Raw genomic sequence first — 16,966 nt, 5'->3', positions numbered from 1 at the left:
TTCAAGTTATTCATTATTTTATTTATGCTTTAGAATTTCAATAAACCTTTCAATTATTTTACCTTCTTTACACATGGAATTTATATTTTTATTACAAGTCGTTGCCATAGACCTTGTATATCTTACAGAGCATTACAGCATCATGGCCACTGTTTTGTTATTATTTTCATTTCAAGGAGTGAACTCAACGCAACTCAATGTTTTTGAAATGCTACCCATACCCTTGAGTTTTGTGAAGGATTAAGCCTATAATGCGAATGGTAATAATGATACATACATAAAGCATCCTAGACAACGATGCTGTAAAAGCGCTTTGCAATTTAATCCTAGCCATGTTTTATTTGAGTCACTCTCTACAATGGCTTCCTTTTAGAAAACGAATCATTTACAATGAAGCCGTTTTCATGTACAAAGTCCAAAATAACCTGGCTCCAAATTATTTTAAATGTTTTAAAGAAGTGTTCAAGACATTCATACTCTACTACATGTGCTGAAGCCAGGGATGAACTATACATCCCAAAACACAGAACACAGATTTTAAAGAAGAGTTTTAGATATAATTGTGTTAAAATGTGGAATGATTTCAGTGTAACAGTTGCTATCAAATCACGTACCACTTTTCAGACCTTTAAACGTAAATGTAAATTTCATCTTTTAGAAAACAGTTAGTTTTGTAGTTGTCATTTAGTTCTTTTGCCAATTATATTATATTTACTTCTTTGTATTTTGAACGTGACGGTATAGATTTCTATATATTTTATCTGTACAGTGTGTGAGAAGAGCCTTTGAGCCTAGCTCAACAGTTTATCGAGTTGGAGTTTAAATAAAGTCTATTAAATGGTCAAATGTAATTTCCTTAACTCCCTGAAAAGCATATAATCCATCCATAGCAGCATTTGTAAGCGCACAGGATTAACACATCCACATTGCAACCTCTATCCTACCAAGTCCCCATTATTACTAGGTGGGCTAGGGCGCAATCACGGTTCAAACTGCTGAAGGACTTTGTCAGTTCAGAAACAAACAGCAGTGCGGAGGCTCGAACCAGCAGCCTGTAGATTACAAGCTGGCCACTTTAACCATTCGACCATACCTAAAGAAGGTAAAATTTGTTGTTCACGTTGGTAGATTAATGAATAAAAAACAAATAGACACACACAGGCGGGCAGACAAACATAAAGTAAAATATCTGTTTTAAAGTAAAGAAAATATATTATCTGAAAGGTTCAAACTTATGTGATTTGCCTAGCTCAGTGTTACATATCGGATGGCCATACGTCATACTTGAGATTCAGCAAACGGGTTCAATAAGCCTCAGGTTAGAATTTCAAATGATTGGAATAATGGCAACGGGATTACTTGCCTTCTTCAGGATACACATATAAACGTTGGGACTTCTTTCCTGGAAATGTTAATAACAAAATTGACATACACTCTATATGTAATTTGAGAAACTGCAAATGCGTTAGATCATAGACTTTCTCAATCAGAGACAATTTACGTCTTTAAATTGTCTGCATTTTAAATGTTATACCATAGACCCTCCAGCAACAATGGGGGTTTTATGGTTATACTCGTTCTGATTGACAAGTTATTGTACATTGTTATGTAAATGATTAGCATACGCTACACGCAAACCTTAGACTTGGAGTCCTAGTAGTAGTAGTACAAAATACTATAAATCATTTACCTGTAATACCATATTATAGGTAGCTGACCGTGCAGCGCTCGCTAAAGTGGCACTGCCGTCCATATTGATAATGTTGTATTGTGTATTCCACTCTATGCCATTAGTCATTACATTACATGTTCACTATATGCTATCACACTGCCAACTCGCAAACTATCGCCACGAATTGTCATGTGACTTAGGTCACCTGATATTCATTTTACTGTGGAGTGACGTCATTCTACCGACGCGAACCTGTCAACATTCTTTCTTTTTCGCAATTTTGTGTGATCTCTGTTTAGAAGATATGTATTTTGTTTACCACGAGTGAGTAATAAGCCAGGGAGAGTTGCGCAAGGCATCAACTCAAAGAAAAAACTTCCATAGTCTGGACACCACTGTACAACGCCCTCTGCATCCTTATCTGTCTGTGACTTTTGTTTTTCTCATGTCGTCGGTGACTTTCATTATAGCCACCACCAAGGTTGTGTTTTCTTGTCTCTGCTTTCATTCATAAGTTTAATAAGTACAAGGAATTACACTTTTTGTCAGAAAACCTTAGCATTTGGGTGTTTGAGACGCACACAATTCTTGTTTGAAACACACACAATCCTTGTTCGAAACACACACAATTCTGGTCATAAGACCTTAGCATTTGCCGTTTTGTGCAACAATTTACTCTAAAACTGGACACATCAAAAGATGCGTCAGTTCCAGGCGACAAAACAAACACTCCAGTCGAAACCACACCAACTTGTGTCTGCATCAACTCTCATTGACGGAACCCTTGATGTCTTCTGTTTTAGAGTAAATTGTTGCAGAAAACAACCAAATGCTAAGGTCTTATGACCAGAATTGAGGTGTTCGAAACACACTGAATCCTGGTCAAAAGAGCTTAGCATTTGGGGATTTTCTGCAACAATTTACTCTAAAACAGCACACACCAAAGGGCCGTCAACACGGATTGAGAGTTCGGGTAGTCTACACGACGGGTGTTTCGGTGACCAACAATTCTGACTCTCCGACGCCCCAGCGGTGGCAATCGCTCGATCATTGATGGGTGGGTACCCCGGCTTGTTAGCGAAATTTCATATGTACCCCTTTTCCACTGAAAAGACCCCCCCCCTTTTTTTTTGTATACTGAATCTGGGAGAAAATCACTTCAAAAACCCCCTTTTTTCCGAAATCCGGGAGGTTTTACCTTCAACTAGCTCTGGATTTCTACACTACGGGGTTCGGTTTCGACACGTCGTGTCGAAACCCCGTAGCGTATAAATCCAGAGCTATACCTTCAACGCACAGTCGCTTGTGAACTGTTATTCCTTTCCTAAATGGTTTTATTCTTGTCTATGACGGTCCTAATACCGAACAATGACGTTATTATAGGGATTGGCGATATTCTTATAAAATCGGTAGCGATGTCATACCCCCCTACATACATACAACACATTGAGAGAGAGAGAGAGAGAGAGAGAGAGAGAGAGAGAGAGAGAGAGAGAGAGAGAGAGAGAGAGAGAGAGAGAGAGAGAGAGAGAGAGAGAGAGAGAGAGAGAGAGAGAGAGAGAGAGAGAAGAAATGGGGCATCGTACCCATATTCTCGGAGGGTGATCTGAACAAAGTACCCCCTTTTTATGATTCCACGGACCTAGATGGCCGACGAGATGCGAAACATCCATTGGACCGCGACTAAGAAAACAGGTCGTAAATTGTGATATTGCGATTCTGAAGAGTCACTTTTACGGTAGGCATGCTCGCAGAAGGTGTACGCGTTTCGCTCAAGGGACGACTTACTCCGTATGCAAGCAGGACTACTATCACGGCAGAGTACCATCTTATTTGGATGAAGAATCATTGAAGTTTGAGCTTATCATACACCACTTTTTAAAATTTGATGTAGACACTGGACGTACGTACTCTACGAAAAGACACAGCGAGAGAGGGGTTAAAAAGGAGACACGAGAAACATCATCAGTGGAAAGCTGGATGGTCACCGAAAACACTGGACATCGCGTAGTAGACGTCTACTGACTGCTCGAGCGCTCTCTTCAACGTTGAAAGCGGCATCTTTTGATGGTCATAAATGCTTAGCATTTGGGACTTAATTTCAACAATTTACTCTGTTCGACAGACCAGAAGTTAGTGTGTCTTAGACACCACACGAAATTGTAACAATGTGTAAAGCAGGATGCTTTGAAGAAGTCACCTCCGACTAACCCATCTTTTGATGTGTTCTGTTTTAGAGTAAATTGTAGCATAAAACGTCAAATGCTAAGGTCTTATGACCAGGATTCAGTGTGTCTCAAACAAGGATTGTGTGTGTTTCAAACAAGAATTGTGTGTGTCTCACACACCCAAATGCTAAGGTTTTATGACAAAAAGTGTAAGTAAATAACCTCAAACAAAACAGGAAAATGAACAACAATAAGTATTTGTTCACACACATACACAAGCCCAGCCACTCACTCACTCACTCACTCACTCACTCACTCACTCACTCACTCACTCACTCACTCACTCACTCACTCACACTCACTCACTCACTCACTCACTCACTCACTCACTCACTCATCACTCACTCATTCTGTCGCCCTCTTATCAAATCATGTATTTTACACTAATGTTAGGCAAGATGATATTTATTCCACAAAGTACAAAAGATAAGAATATCCAAATATATATTTTTTATGAAATTAGATTTTGTGCCTATTCGTCATTTTAGTTTACCGTGGTTACTTGACATTTTTATTCCTTCATCAGATAGATTATCACGTACCGAAGATGGTTTTGAAGGATACGTTGAGCTGTTGGTCAAGTCACAGTGAACTGTGTATGGGAACTTCACAACTTCAACTTGCATTTAAATTTCGTAATGAGTGTATACAATTTGTCACGTAAGATAAAATCTTTTCGACATTTTTTCATCCAGTGTACTTAAACCATGTATTATGTACTAGTCTAGTATTACACAATAGTTCTTTATTCCAAAGCAATACATAACATATAAGATTGTACACTTTGCCACGATGATGTTAGAATTTCTTCTCAGAATATTATTTTTTACAGAAAATATCACTAACAAAATGGATTGTAAGACTGTCCAGCTTTTAATTCTACTGGTTAAGTAGAGTATCCACAAATAATGGAAGTCAGGAAGTAGTATTCAGGTTTGACATTTAAAAAAGAAGCTGGGAAGCAAACACAATGTTTTAGAAAGTTTTGAAAAACCTCTTTTGTATTCCTTTGGTATCTGTACAAAAGAGATTTTGATAATAAAAGATAAAACAAATGATTTTGAAGGATATGCTGAGACGGTCAATCTGAATTATAAATGGGAACACAGGAAGGACAACATGCAGTTATCAAATCTTTTAGATCGGCAAGGCTTGTAGTGAAAAGGATAAACTACATACAAGACGATGTATGTGGTGTAACTGAAACATAGACTTTATTTATCAAAGCCCCTCACCCCAAAGCCAGAGCCAGAAATCGACTGACTACATTTTACAAAACCACTTTACAGGAAAACTTAGAAACGGATGTCTACAGTCTAAACATGGCTATATTTTACGTGAATTTGAAACAAAAGGACGCATGGGAACTATTGTTTTTCAGACACGCTATCTTTTAAACTACTAAACTTGTAGATTCATGACATTCTTCCGTCTTATCTGATAATGTAATGTCCTCATCACTAAACTCTCTTATTCTCAGGAAAAAATGATAGCGTCTAATGTATTGTCTTGACACCCATTTGAGCTATTGCAATAAAATTTTCTCTAAACTAGGTGTTTGGCGACATGTATAAACAGCGTCATGTCAGAACCCAAACACAGCAATTATAAATTCATACCAGTTGTTACCTGGCATTTCGTAATGGTTTACATACAATTTGTCACGTATATGTTACGTTAGTCTGTAAGGTACGCCGTGACGGGGCGCCCTCAAACATCGGCCAAGAGGAGGCCGGTGAGGGCGAAACGTCACGACGTATCTTACAGTCTAATGTTACGTGTAAATATAAAACATGTCCGATGTTGTGTCATTCTCTATATATGTCCACATCCTTTATCAATCTGATGAAAATCTTATGTGGTGAATCGATGTCTTTAATTACCGCAGTCGGTTTCATTCGTTTATTGTCGTTTGTTTTCGATTGTGACTGCAAAATCGTAAAATGAAACAGACTGTAGTAAGTAAAGAAATCGAGCCATATTCACCACCTCAGATGTTAATCAGATTGATCCTACATATAATTTGAGCGTTAGTTTCCCATGGGTAGATAATTAGATAATTTAAGATATGAAATTGATTCAAAATGTCTTGGTTTCTTGACTCACAACCAACATCCATTTCTGGAAGAATAGCATAGATGAACCTACAGGTCAAACGAAAAACACATGACGTTACAATATGAATCGCATACTTCACCAATAATGAACACCTGTGTGTGGTACGTTTCCATCTCAAAGACACAGTAAAGATAAACAGAGAAGTAAGATCACGTAAAAGATTTTGCCCTGTACGTTTTGTTATAATGGTATTCGTCCAATCGGTCATTTCTTGGCTTTTTCAGAATGTGGATCAGATTCTTTATAAATTAGTTTTCTCTGAAAAGTCGGACACGAATTTACTGAGTAAAGTAATATGGGTGAGAAATGAGTATTTATCTAAACATTTTATACAACTTTACTGTTTTTCTACTTTAAAAAAATATTTGTCACCAAGACTGTATTTATAACTCTATATAACTTTATAACATTTGTAAAAAGCTATTTTTCTCAGAATATGTACTAAGTTTTAAAAAGTTAGTTTTTTTGGGGTTTTTTAAATGTTCGTATATGTACGAAAAGGAAGAACTGGGTAATCACTAGTAATCACTTTTGCTCATAAGAAAACGCGAATAATGAAAACTAATTTCGAAAGTTCATTCATGGAGATGTTTCAATATATCTTGGGGAAGTAAAGCGACATACACGTGTACAGACTGCATGTGACGAAGTGGTTACTTCATATTATCACTTTCTTCTTACGAAATGCAAATAAGATGCCGGTCTTTATGATTCTTCTAAGATCTCTTCTAATATATGAAGTTTCAGTTTTGTTTTCACTGAAGCAAAGACGTGTGAATGTATACTTGACCATATTCTATTCTCCATTATTTGATTGTCGAAATTATTTTCTTTTGTTTGTTTGTGTTTGTGTTTGTTTGTTTGTTTGTTTGTTTGTTTGTTTGTGTTTGTTTGTTTGTTTGTTTGTTTGTTTGTTCGTTTGTTTGTTTCTCTTGTTCGGTTGACAAAGCTGTCATGTCTTACGATAATCTTAGATATGTGCAGGTTATCCTAATATAAACTGTTGAGATATTCTACAAATAGTACTAGTGTACTGCTGCTGAATGTCTTACTTACGGAGGCAGTTTTTCAGCCATTGAGGTTTTCTATCCCATACACAATAGAAATACACGGGAATGCCGGTTATGATAATTATGATACCAATAACGGCTTCCATTGTAGCAGAAAATATTGACACAAAAACCAATGTATATGCCACTAATGCAAAACAGATTGGTATGAAAAGTGGAATCTGTAGAGAAAATGTTTTAATTATGTAAATACAAACTCACTCACTCACTCACTCACTCACTCACTCACTCACTCACTCACTCACTCACTCACATACTCACATTCACACACACACACACACACACACACGAACACACGCACATATAGACAGACAGACGGACGGACAGACAGACAGACAGACAGACAGACAGACAGACAGACAGACAGACAGACAGACAGACAGACAGACAGACAGACAGACAGACAGAAAGACAGACAGACAGACAGACAGACAGACAGACAGACAATTCACTTCTGTATGTATACATGTACTATAGTTTTACCAACACAGATGAACTTTCATTTCGACTTTTAGTTGTTTTGATGTTTTTGATTACTCCAACACAAACGGTGTAAATGTAATGATTCATTTGGTGTATCATATAGATGTAGAATTCATAACTACTCGATGCGAGTGTGCCTTTTTGGATACAGTGTGTATAATTCATTTATTTTTGTTACCAAACCAAGATTTGAGTAGTTATTTTATATAAAGTTTATATCTAGGGTAAAAATTAAGTGAAATTTGTTGCCACATGGTGATTATCATAATAGAATAGATTTAAATACTGAATAAATATTTGTATGCCGACGGTAGTTGTCGTATAAAATGTTCTATAATATCAGTGTGTGTGTGTGTGTGTGTGTGTGTATCTATCTATCTATATATATATATATATATATATATATATATATATATATATATATATATATATATATATATATATATATATATATATATATATATATATATATATATATATATATATATATATATATATATACGTCCTGATAAAACGCACTGTACTAGCCGTGGGTAGCAGTTTGAACCGAACTCTGATCTTTCTGAATTATAAGCCGATTTTATATATTATAATAAAATGTCGTTTTATGTGGTAGACATATTTATAACAATACCTTGAATGGACGGACCATGTCTGGTCGTTTGTATCGCATCCACACCAAACCAGTGATGACAACGGCAACGAATAACCAATAGCTAAAGCTGGTATAAGCGAGCAAACTGCCCACGTTAGGATAGAGTCCATACACAGCTGCCAAGATCCACTGTCGTTACATCCAAAATGTACATATATATAAGAAAGTATATACCCTTACCATTAATATCACCTATGACATTGGTGTGTGATGTTTTACGTTAGTCATATACCCTTACCAATGATATCAGTGATGGCATTGGTGTGTGATATGTTATGTTAATCATATACCCTTAACATTAATATCACATATGGCATTGGTGTGTGATATTGTATGTTAATCATATACCCTTACCAATGATATCAGTGATGGCATTGGTGTGTGATATGTTATGTTAATCATATACCCTTACCATTAATATCAGCGATGGTAAAGGTGTGTGGAAGTTTATGTTAATCATACTCAGCAAGTCAGGAAGGTAGCCATCCCTAGCACAAACGAATATCACCCTGGGAAAATATCAAGAAATAGTTGACAAGTCTGCAAAAAATACTTTAACAAAAGTAAAAAATCTATTGGGTAATTTTCATAGACCAACTTTCATTGAAACAACGTCGACTAATTTGTTTGAAATTACCACGATTGTGGTCGAGACTAATACATAAAATAAACGTTCATCACACACCTTGAAGCACCAAGCACGCTGCCATTTGTCGTTCCGAAGGTAGAGAGGGCTACAGCGACGGGCATAGTCCAGGCCCAATTGCCAAGTACTCGTTCTCCGAATGTCTGTGAAGAATAAAGTTAATAATGTTACCGTTTTAAAACGAAGCAAGTAATGTATACATTGATAAACGGTGATGGTGGCGGCGACGGCGGTCATAATCGGTGATTTAAACCTCAGACCACAAAATAGACAGTTCGTTAGTGGTCTGAGTTTAAACGGAGATGTCTCTGGAATTCCATCCCGAAGAAATAGCTGATGCCGGTCTCAATAGTGGCCCATACTATAACGAAGTTACTCTATGAATTTGATATTATGGTGGTTTGTGTGTGTGTGTGTGGGGGGGGGGGTTGTCGTTGTTTTTGTAGGTTTTTCACCAGTGTGTCATTATAATTAGTTTTATAATAATAATAATAATTATTATTATTATTATTATTATTATTATTATCATCGTGCAGCTCTGCTACGTGACCCCTATACACTTAAATCGTCATCGAATTGAATACAGAATCCCCGGCCCATTCCTCACAGTCAAATAACTTCAAAGTGTGATGGTTACAACCTGACTCCACGATTAGAGAGATACAGCACTCGAGACTCAGCCAAGGTATACATGAATTTTTTATGCACACTTTGCTGAAAACACAGCATGTGCACAGTTAAAAAATGTCGTTAGGCATGACAGTACATGAGTTGATAGAGTGTCATTGTAATGATTAACAAGATTGCGGAAAGTTTCATTTTAACCATAAAATCCTGAAAATTTGCTTATGTATTGAAGATATAGCAATCATTTCAAATGTGAAATGAAAAAATGGTAAAATGACGGAAATCGCCAAAGAGGGGTAAAATCACCAAAATCTCAAATGTTACCAAAAAGGGTCTATAAATAGAATTTTTTGTTCACAATTTTGTATCTACAGAGAATTGGACACAATCGACTAAAATTAACCCATATTATCTTCATTTCTTCATTTCTAAACCCCCCAAAACCCAAACATAACAATTGTAGTTGCAGTGCTTCTCGTGTGTTTCTGTTACAACAGAGTTGAAAAATGTCTGTACTTTATAGCAATTTGACAAACGGCCCACCAAATCTCTGCCCAAAATAGAATTTTACTAAAATTTGGTCAATTGTTTTGCAAACCATATACATACCACCGCTACTGCAGGGGAAGCGAGGAGTTCTCTTGGAGACATTGCAGTGAAATAGGCAATGTTGGTCAACACATAAATAACGGTGATGAATGTTAATGATAATGATGCTGCAATGGGAAAATCTCTGAAAGAGAAAATACAATGTCATCACGCGTCTATAGATTGAAATAATATCTATAGAAAACTATCATTTACTTACAATTTACGTACGTACTGTAATTCTAGTTTGGGTTGTTGTAGATAGTGGTGTGGCGATGCGAAAGTCTCTGGAACGACACTGAAAACCTACTCAAGTGTTCAACAACAACAACAACAACAACAACAACAATATCCGTCAATAAGTATGGAGTCAATTTACTTTGTGTATTTAACTAAAGAAAGATGTGTTCAGTTGCATCGGTATGAACCATATGTCAACCCAGGCCTACCTGTTTGGGTTATGAAGTTCTTCAGTGATCGTATTCAGTTGAGACCTGTGTGTACAAAGAAAGATAGAAGGCCGACACATTGTCATACCAGATTTAAACTGAATGCCTCCCGTAAAGGAATCACTAATTATGCAAAATGGTCATTAAAACTATTTAAAAAAACTATGGTAACAGGCTTTTTTGGACAAGTGTGCTTTCTTGGGTTAATGTATATGCCAAATTATACGAAATTTGAAGAGTGCATGATACTGCTTCATTGCTGAATATCGTTCGTTATTCAAATTACTCATTAAAGGTAAAAGTTGTATCAACAACATCTTAGCACAGGTACGTATTATTATAGTTGATATATGTGTACCATATTATATGAAATTTGAAGCTTGCATTTTTAAGATATAGCCTAGTTACCTAAAATCATTAATTATGCAAAATTTTCATTAAAACTGTAATCAGTTGATCGGAGTGTCCTGGGATTTGGTTTCAAGTGAATTAGGTCAGATATGTAGGTCCACGATAGTCCATTTAGAGATTTGTTAGTGATTCTATCTTTAAGGATTGGTGTTATGTGATCATACTTCTTGGCTCGCATGATGATCGTTGCTGCAATGTTTTGTGCATGTTGTGTTGTAGTGGTTTCAAAAGTTCATTAGGTAGGCCATAAAACAATGCATCTCCGTAGTCGAGTTTAGAAGAGTGTCTTGCTTGAACCAGTTTCTGACAGGTAGATGTGGAGAGGTAATGACGAATAGTGTAGCCCCAATTTTGCGAAGATTTTGATAAATTGAACGACATGCAGTGGATATGTGTTTCCCAATATGAGTGGTGACGTACTGATTGTGTCAGTTGAATGGTCCTTGACCCAATATAGATGTTATCAATTGGGCATGGAAGGCGAATGAATTTAGGTTTAATATATAACACTTCCGTTTTGTCATCGTTAAGCTTCAACTTATTCCCCGTCATCCGCAATTTTATGTCGCAAACCGCAGTTTTCATAATGTTGATGGAAGGTAAGATGTCTGAGGAGAAAAGGGGAGGTGCATTTGGTTATAGTCTGCATACAGGTGGAATTTCAGGACATATTGTCGGATTGGCTGACCAAGCGGAGAGATGTAGATACAGAAAAGCAAAGGACATAGCACGGATCCGTGTGGAACACCTGACTGAAGAAGTTGAGATGCAGAAAGAATACCATTGAATGTTATGGATTGGTGACGATTTGAAAGGTAAGCTGTGAATCATTCCAAATGAATACCTGTGATGCCAATGTCTGATAATCTGGATAGTAATATGTCATGGTCGAAGGCGGCTGAGAGATCGAGGAGAACCAGAAGAACACTATTGCCAGCATCGGGTGAACTGAAGTGCAGACTTTAAGAAGAGCCGTTTCAGTACTGTGAAATGTTCTGTAGGCAGACTGGAATATGCGTTTAACTGCAGTGCGACAACCTTTTCAAGGATTTTGGAGGAATGGTAAATTGGAGATGAGGTTATTGCGATCAAGGTGTAACAACTACAGTTTTAAATGAATCTATGCTCTGTTGCAGTGAAGAATTGATGATATCTGTGAAACTCTGTACAAGTTTATGCAAACACTGTTTCAGTAATGAAGTTGGAATAGGTGTATATCTGTTCTGCAGTGCAAAGTTGGAATCCGTTGAATGTGTCGTCAGTACTGAGCGCTGTATTGTAGAGACTTTTGGCAGGTTCAGCTGAATGAAGTAATGAAGTACTGGTTGAATTGTTCAGCGAGCTCCTGGGATGAATCGTGAGTAGGTAGGTTGTTCTACTTTGAACTACCTGACAGTGTAGAAAAGACTCTGAAAAGCGCTCTTTGGTCACCAGCATTTTCTTCAACCAGATGTGTGTAGTATGCTCGCTTAGATTGCCGGATAAGTTGACTATTAAATTTTGGTCCATCAATATTTGATGATCAACGTCTAGTTTTGTCCTGCTCCATTTTCGTTCAGCTGATTTCTTCTTAGCATCATTGATATCATTGGTATACCATTTTGTGTTAGGACGGATAACAACAGTGCGTTTTTGTAGGGGGGGGCATGTTTTTCATGAAGATCTGCTAGATAAGAGTTCTGATTAGAGACGGCTGTTTGCTAGTCTTGCTGCTAGACGTTCGGGCTTTCTTTCGATACTATAAGCGAACAAAGTTCGCAGTGAGGGCTTGATAGCGATGTTCGGTCGTGTGTCGTATTCTATCGGAAGAACATCCGAGGTCTAGCAGATAGACTAGCTGTTTGCATGTCTGTGGTTTGTACACTAAAGTCAGGTATAGAGTCTAAATTCTTCTTGAAATAATTAACGGAGAGTGATCTTAGATGACGATAAATTATTTGATGCTTGAAGAGAGGCGGTTTCTGAAATATCATTTTGGCATGAACCGGATTGTGGTCTGATAGTTGTATAGTATCGATCGTTATTAATGTTGACTTGATGTTAGCAGCTGAGTTTGATAGGTTGATATCCAATATGTGTCCTTTAATGTGGGTTGGCTCTTCTACCAATTGTTTAAGACCATAGCCCTCTATGTTTTCTTTGAATTTCTGAGTATTGGAGTTATTTCTATCGTCTAATTGGAAGTTTAAGTCGCCAGCTAGGTATAGGTAACCTGTGTATGCAGCAAATTTCTCAAGCATAGAACTAAACTTCCGAAAAAGCTGACATGAGATACTGTGAATTTGTTCTTAGATGTTGGAGGTGGACGATACAACACAATAAGTTTGAGTGCAAAGCCTTGAACGAGGAAAGTTGCTTCCGAAGCTTCATAAGACATAACATTACATATTTGTTTCCAGGCTTGAAGATTTATAAATAATTGCCACTCCTCCACCAACTGATTCTCCACAAGGTGAATGCTCGAAAGAGTACCCAGATGGTGTGCATTCTGAAATATGCTCATCTCCTGTATCATGTACAACCAGGTTTCAGTAAGAGCTAATAAATCAATACATGTCTTTTTCCCTGATGTAATCTTCAATATACCTCATCAAACTCTCACGGAAGTATTGTGACCGACGAGTATCTTATCTTGGGGTCAAAGTGATTTTAACAAGTTAAAGTAAAATAATAATTCCAACCAACCAACCAACCAACCTACCTACCGTATTTTCTGAGGTCATGTTATCAGAAGCAAACATTTTTTTTATTTTGCCTTTAGTTCAAAGGTCAAATCTGACGCTATGACGTGAATTGAGTTATGCAAAAGAATCATAAGTGTGGAGAGTTGTGCCAGATACATACCATCCTCCATATGAAAACAGACCGGCGTAAAAGGCTAGCGATAATCTCGTCACAGAAGTTCCTGGTCCATCGAAGTTTAAATACTGGGTTTGTCCTGAAAAAAAGGATATAATTCTATTGTTCAATCGTTCCTTTTGGCAACGGAGATTGAATACGGACAGACAGATTATTGAATAGATCTAGATAGTTGTGCCCTACGTACCTTGAAATAAAAGAACGATACCCGCTATGACGATTATGAACAAACCGATGACTTTGGCAACTGTACACACATTCTGTACCCACGTCACCCCACGTACGGTAAAACAATTGTAGAAAAAGATAAGAACTACGAGAAGAGAAAGAAAAGATAGACGTTGGTCAGACGTGACGCTCTACAGTCAGTGATGACGGTTAGATAAACCTCAGACCAATCAATTAAAGTAGTAATATGGATGAGATAGTATTTATTTTAAGTAATAAACCAACCTTACTATTTTGCTTCGACTTAGTAAACAGTTTGGAACAACATAGATCAAATCCGCGTTTGTGACTCAATAATTGCTGAAAAAGCAATTTCAAACTTTAAGATGTGGAAAAAGTTAGAGTACTAAACACAAATAATCACTACGTCATATCCAGTCTGTCCATGCGTCTGTCGCTTCTCCATATATTGTTAACATCACTGTACATGTAAACTAGTTTGATTACTCGCGTTTACTTGTGATTAAAAGTGATAACTTGCGGTTACCCAATTTGTTGACAAATTCCAGTAAACCAGCTTTATATTAAAGGTTCTGAGATTCAAACTTCGGTAGCGATTGACAGATTATGCATATCGTCCAGATAATGATAATAAATAAAATATTTTATCTTAGAAAGTTTAACAGTATTCGATAAAGACTTACAGATGCAGGCTTCGGATAACAGGATAACAGCAAATTGCGGAGGATCACAGTCACTGTAAAATGGAGTTATGGCGTATACGGCGAAAGTTTGCGATATTATAGATATGTTTCCAGGGCCAATAATTGCCATATAAACCCAAATTAATAAGAAAGCCAAGAAGGAGCCGAAGCTTTCTTTGAGATAAGTATATTCACCGCCAGATTTTGGTATACTTGTTCCGAGTTCGGCATAACAAAGGGCTCCTAAAAAGGCGATAACACCACAGGCACCCCAGACGATAAGAGCAGTTCCAACTGAACCACTATAGAGAAGAACGCCCTTTGGTGAGAGAAATATACCAGAGCCAATGATACTACCCATTATCATAGATATAGCTGTAGGCAAACCGATCTCCTTCTTCATGGCAACTCCAGACATTGTATCACTTGTTGAGTTTGAAGTGTCACGTTCAACAACACCATCGGCATTGCCAACAGCGTCATGTCTTGAACGGACTACAGTAACTGTTGATCTATCTTTCTCCGCCATGTTCGATCGTTGTGCCTCAAAAAGTCGGGTCATCGATACATCAACGAAGTTATACTGAGTAACAATACATCTTTGGATTCCTACAATTATTAATCTCAAATATTTCAACAGATAAAATAGATCAATAGATCATCACAAAATCAGGTATGCACATATATAAATGTCAAGAGTGTCTAGATATATACTAGTATGTCAATAGTGAGTTGTATAAATAAGCCATAGACACATCGTCGCAAACCACGACCGTTTTACGGTACCGTTCGTAACGAGCCGGTCCCTACTTATTTCGAAGTGTAGTGGTAGAAATAATACATTGTAACTCTGGTTTGCGAGAATGCATAGACACTATCTGTGGACAAACCAATTTGTGTCATCACTCAGCTTCATGTGTTTTATCTGTGTAGGTGTCGATATGCACTTTTACTAAGTAAAACTCTCCTCTCGTATTTTGAATTTTTGCAGGCATCTAACCTGCCCATCTACATATTATTTATCAGCTACATGCCATACCAGGACTGTATCTACACTTCCGTGGAATTAATATAGACACACAGAGACAATAACATAATTGACATTTTTGCAGGCATCTGTCCAGAGCAACTTTGGAACTCATGAGTACTCGATTGGATTTTAGATTAGATTAGATTAGATTTAGTTTGCCAAAACAACTGTAATCGTGGTAATGTCAAATGGGACCGGGCCCTGGAGTAGTTAAAAACATCTAAACAACTAAAAAAAGAAATTTAAGTAAACATACAATGCGATATACTAGTGATACAATGAGATACGATACAATTCAAAGTAAAATAGTGATGCATATAACATAATTATACTAAACATAAAAGGCTTCATCAAAATCAGAAATTATAAAAAGTTGTATAAAGTTTAGGTAAATTCTGCACAATAACTGCTCTGCTTTGGAATCAAAGCTATGGAAAAGGTTGTGTGCTGGCTGTGATACGACTGAAATGATTGTGTTTCCATTTTCCAGATAACGAGTATAACATAGCTACTCTATAGATGGCTAATCACTGCCAATGATTTGGGCAGCCGTTTTGATGATTTTCCCAGGGCTGGCTTTTCCCGATGTTGTGTGGCACTGCAATACCGATCAGTAATGGAGCACACTTTCAACCACTGAGTCACTGAACTAAAACACACCATATGTAAGTTACCTTGACCCACACCAAATCAGAAAGAAGGTTGAAATAGATGTACAGAGAATTTTAAAATAATCTACTACTTTGGCTATTTATTTCAAATCGTTCCATAGCTGGGTTTGTTTTTTCTTGTGAAAGTCAACAACAATTTCTTTAGTTTTTTGGACGTTTAATTCGATTACTTGAATAATTGGAATCATAAATGGGCGAATGGTTAGAGTGGCCGGCTTAGAATCTGTAGGTTGCGCGTTTGAGCATTGGTCGCTGTGAGTCCTTGAACAAGATTTGAACCACGATTGTGCCTCAGTCAACCCAGCTGTATAACTGGGGACCTGGCCGGATAGAGGTTGCAATGTGAATGCTTTAATCCTATGCGCTTATGGAGGCAATGGATTGTATGCTGGCCTGGAAGTTGACCAAGTGTAAAGGGCCGTTGTGATGTCAGTGATCAGTGCCAGGGGTAATAATTGTGAGCGCCTTGAGCTCTACAGAAAAAAGGCGCATCATAAATACACACATTATTATAATTATAATATTATCATTACTTGAGCACCAGTCAATCAACCCACAACCTCACCCCCGCTTTCATCAGCGTTTGA

The 16,966-nt window shown here is 37.2% G+C and overlaps 2 protein-coding genes across 2 annotated transcripts in view; both read right to left on the bottom strand.

Annotated features, from left to right (window-relative positions):
- The window catches only part of LOC144439267 (man(5)GlcNAc(2)-PP-dolichol translocation protein RFT1-like), a 41,573-nt gene extending 39,806 nt beyond the window's left edge, over window positions 1–1,767 (bottom strand). Inside the window, exon 1 of the mRNA XM_078128553.1 lies at window positions 1,691–1,767. Within this exon, the coding sequence (XP_077984679.1) occupies window positions 1,691–1,753 (63 nt within the window). The 5' untranslated portion in view covers window positions 1,754–1,767. The remainder of the gene's footprint in view (window positions 1–1,690) is intronic.
- Window positions 1,768–5,979: 4,212 nt separating this feature from the next.
- LOC144433181 (Y+L amino acid transporter 2-like) lies at window positions 5,980–15,207 on the bottom strand. The gene is made up of 10 exons (XM_078121493.1): window positions 14,679–15,207; window positions 13,994–14,119; window positions 13,792–13,885; window positions 10,537–10,581; window positions 10,109–10,232; window positions 8,912–9,015; window positions 8,639–8,735; window positions 8,206–8,355; window positions 7,075–7,249; window positions 5,980–6,044 (listed from the first exon to the last, which is right to left on the bottom strand). The coding sequence occupies exons 1-10, from the start codon at window positions 15,205–15,207 to the stop codon at window positions 5,980–5,982; spliced, it is 1,509 nt and encodes a 502-aa protein (XP_077977619.1).
- Window positions 15,208–16,966: the final 1,759 nt, after the last annotated feature.

This window comes from Glandiceps talaboti, chromosome 1 (assembly GCF_964340395.1).
Source record: "Glandiceps talaboti chromosome 1, keGlaTala1.1, whole genome shotgun sequence".
NCBI lineage: Eukaryota > Metazoa > Hemichordata > Enteropneusta > Spengelidae > Glandiceps > Glandiceps talaboti.
This window is presented reverse-complemented; position numbering and strand designations above follow the sequence as displayed.

Bases quoted from the DNA above. Each gene is read 5' to 3' on its own strand.
- LOC144433181 (XM_078121493.1), bottom strand. From the start codon at position 15,207: ATGGCGGAGAAAGATAGATCAACAGTTACTGTAGTCCGTTCAAGACAT. The intron at 9,016-10,108 runs GTATGTATATGG...TATTCTTCACAG, and splicing joins CTTCCCCTGCAGTAGCGGTG to ACATTCGGAGAACGAGTACT. The intron at 8,356-8,638 runs GTAAGGGTATAT...ATGTAACGACAG, and splicing joins TACCATCGCTGATATTAATG to TGGATCTTGGCAGCTGTGTA.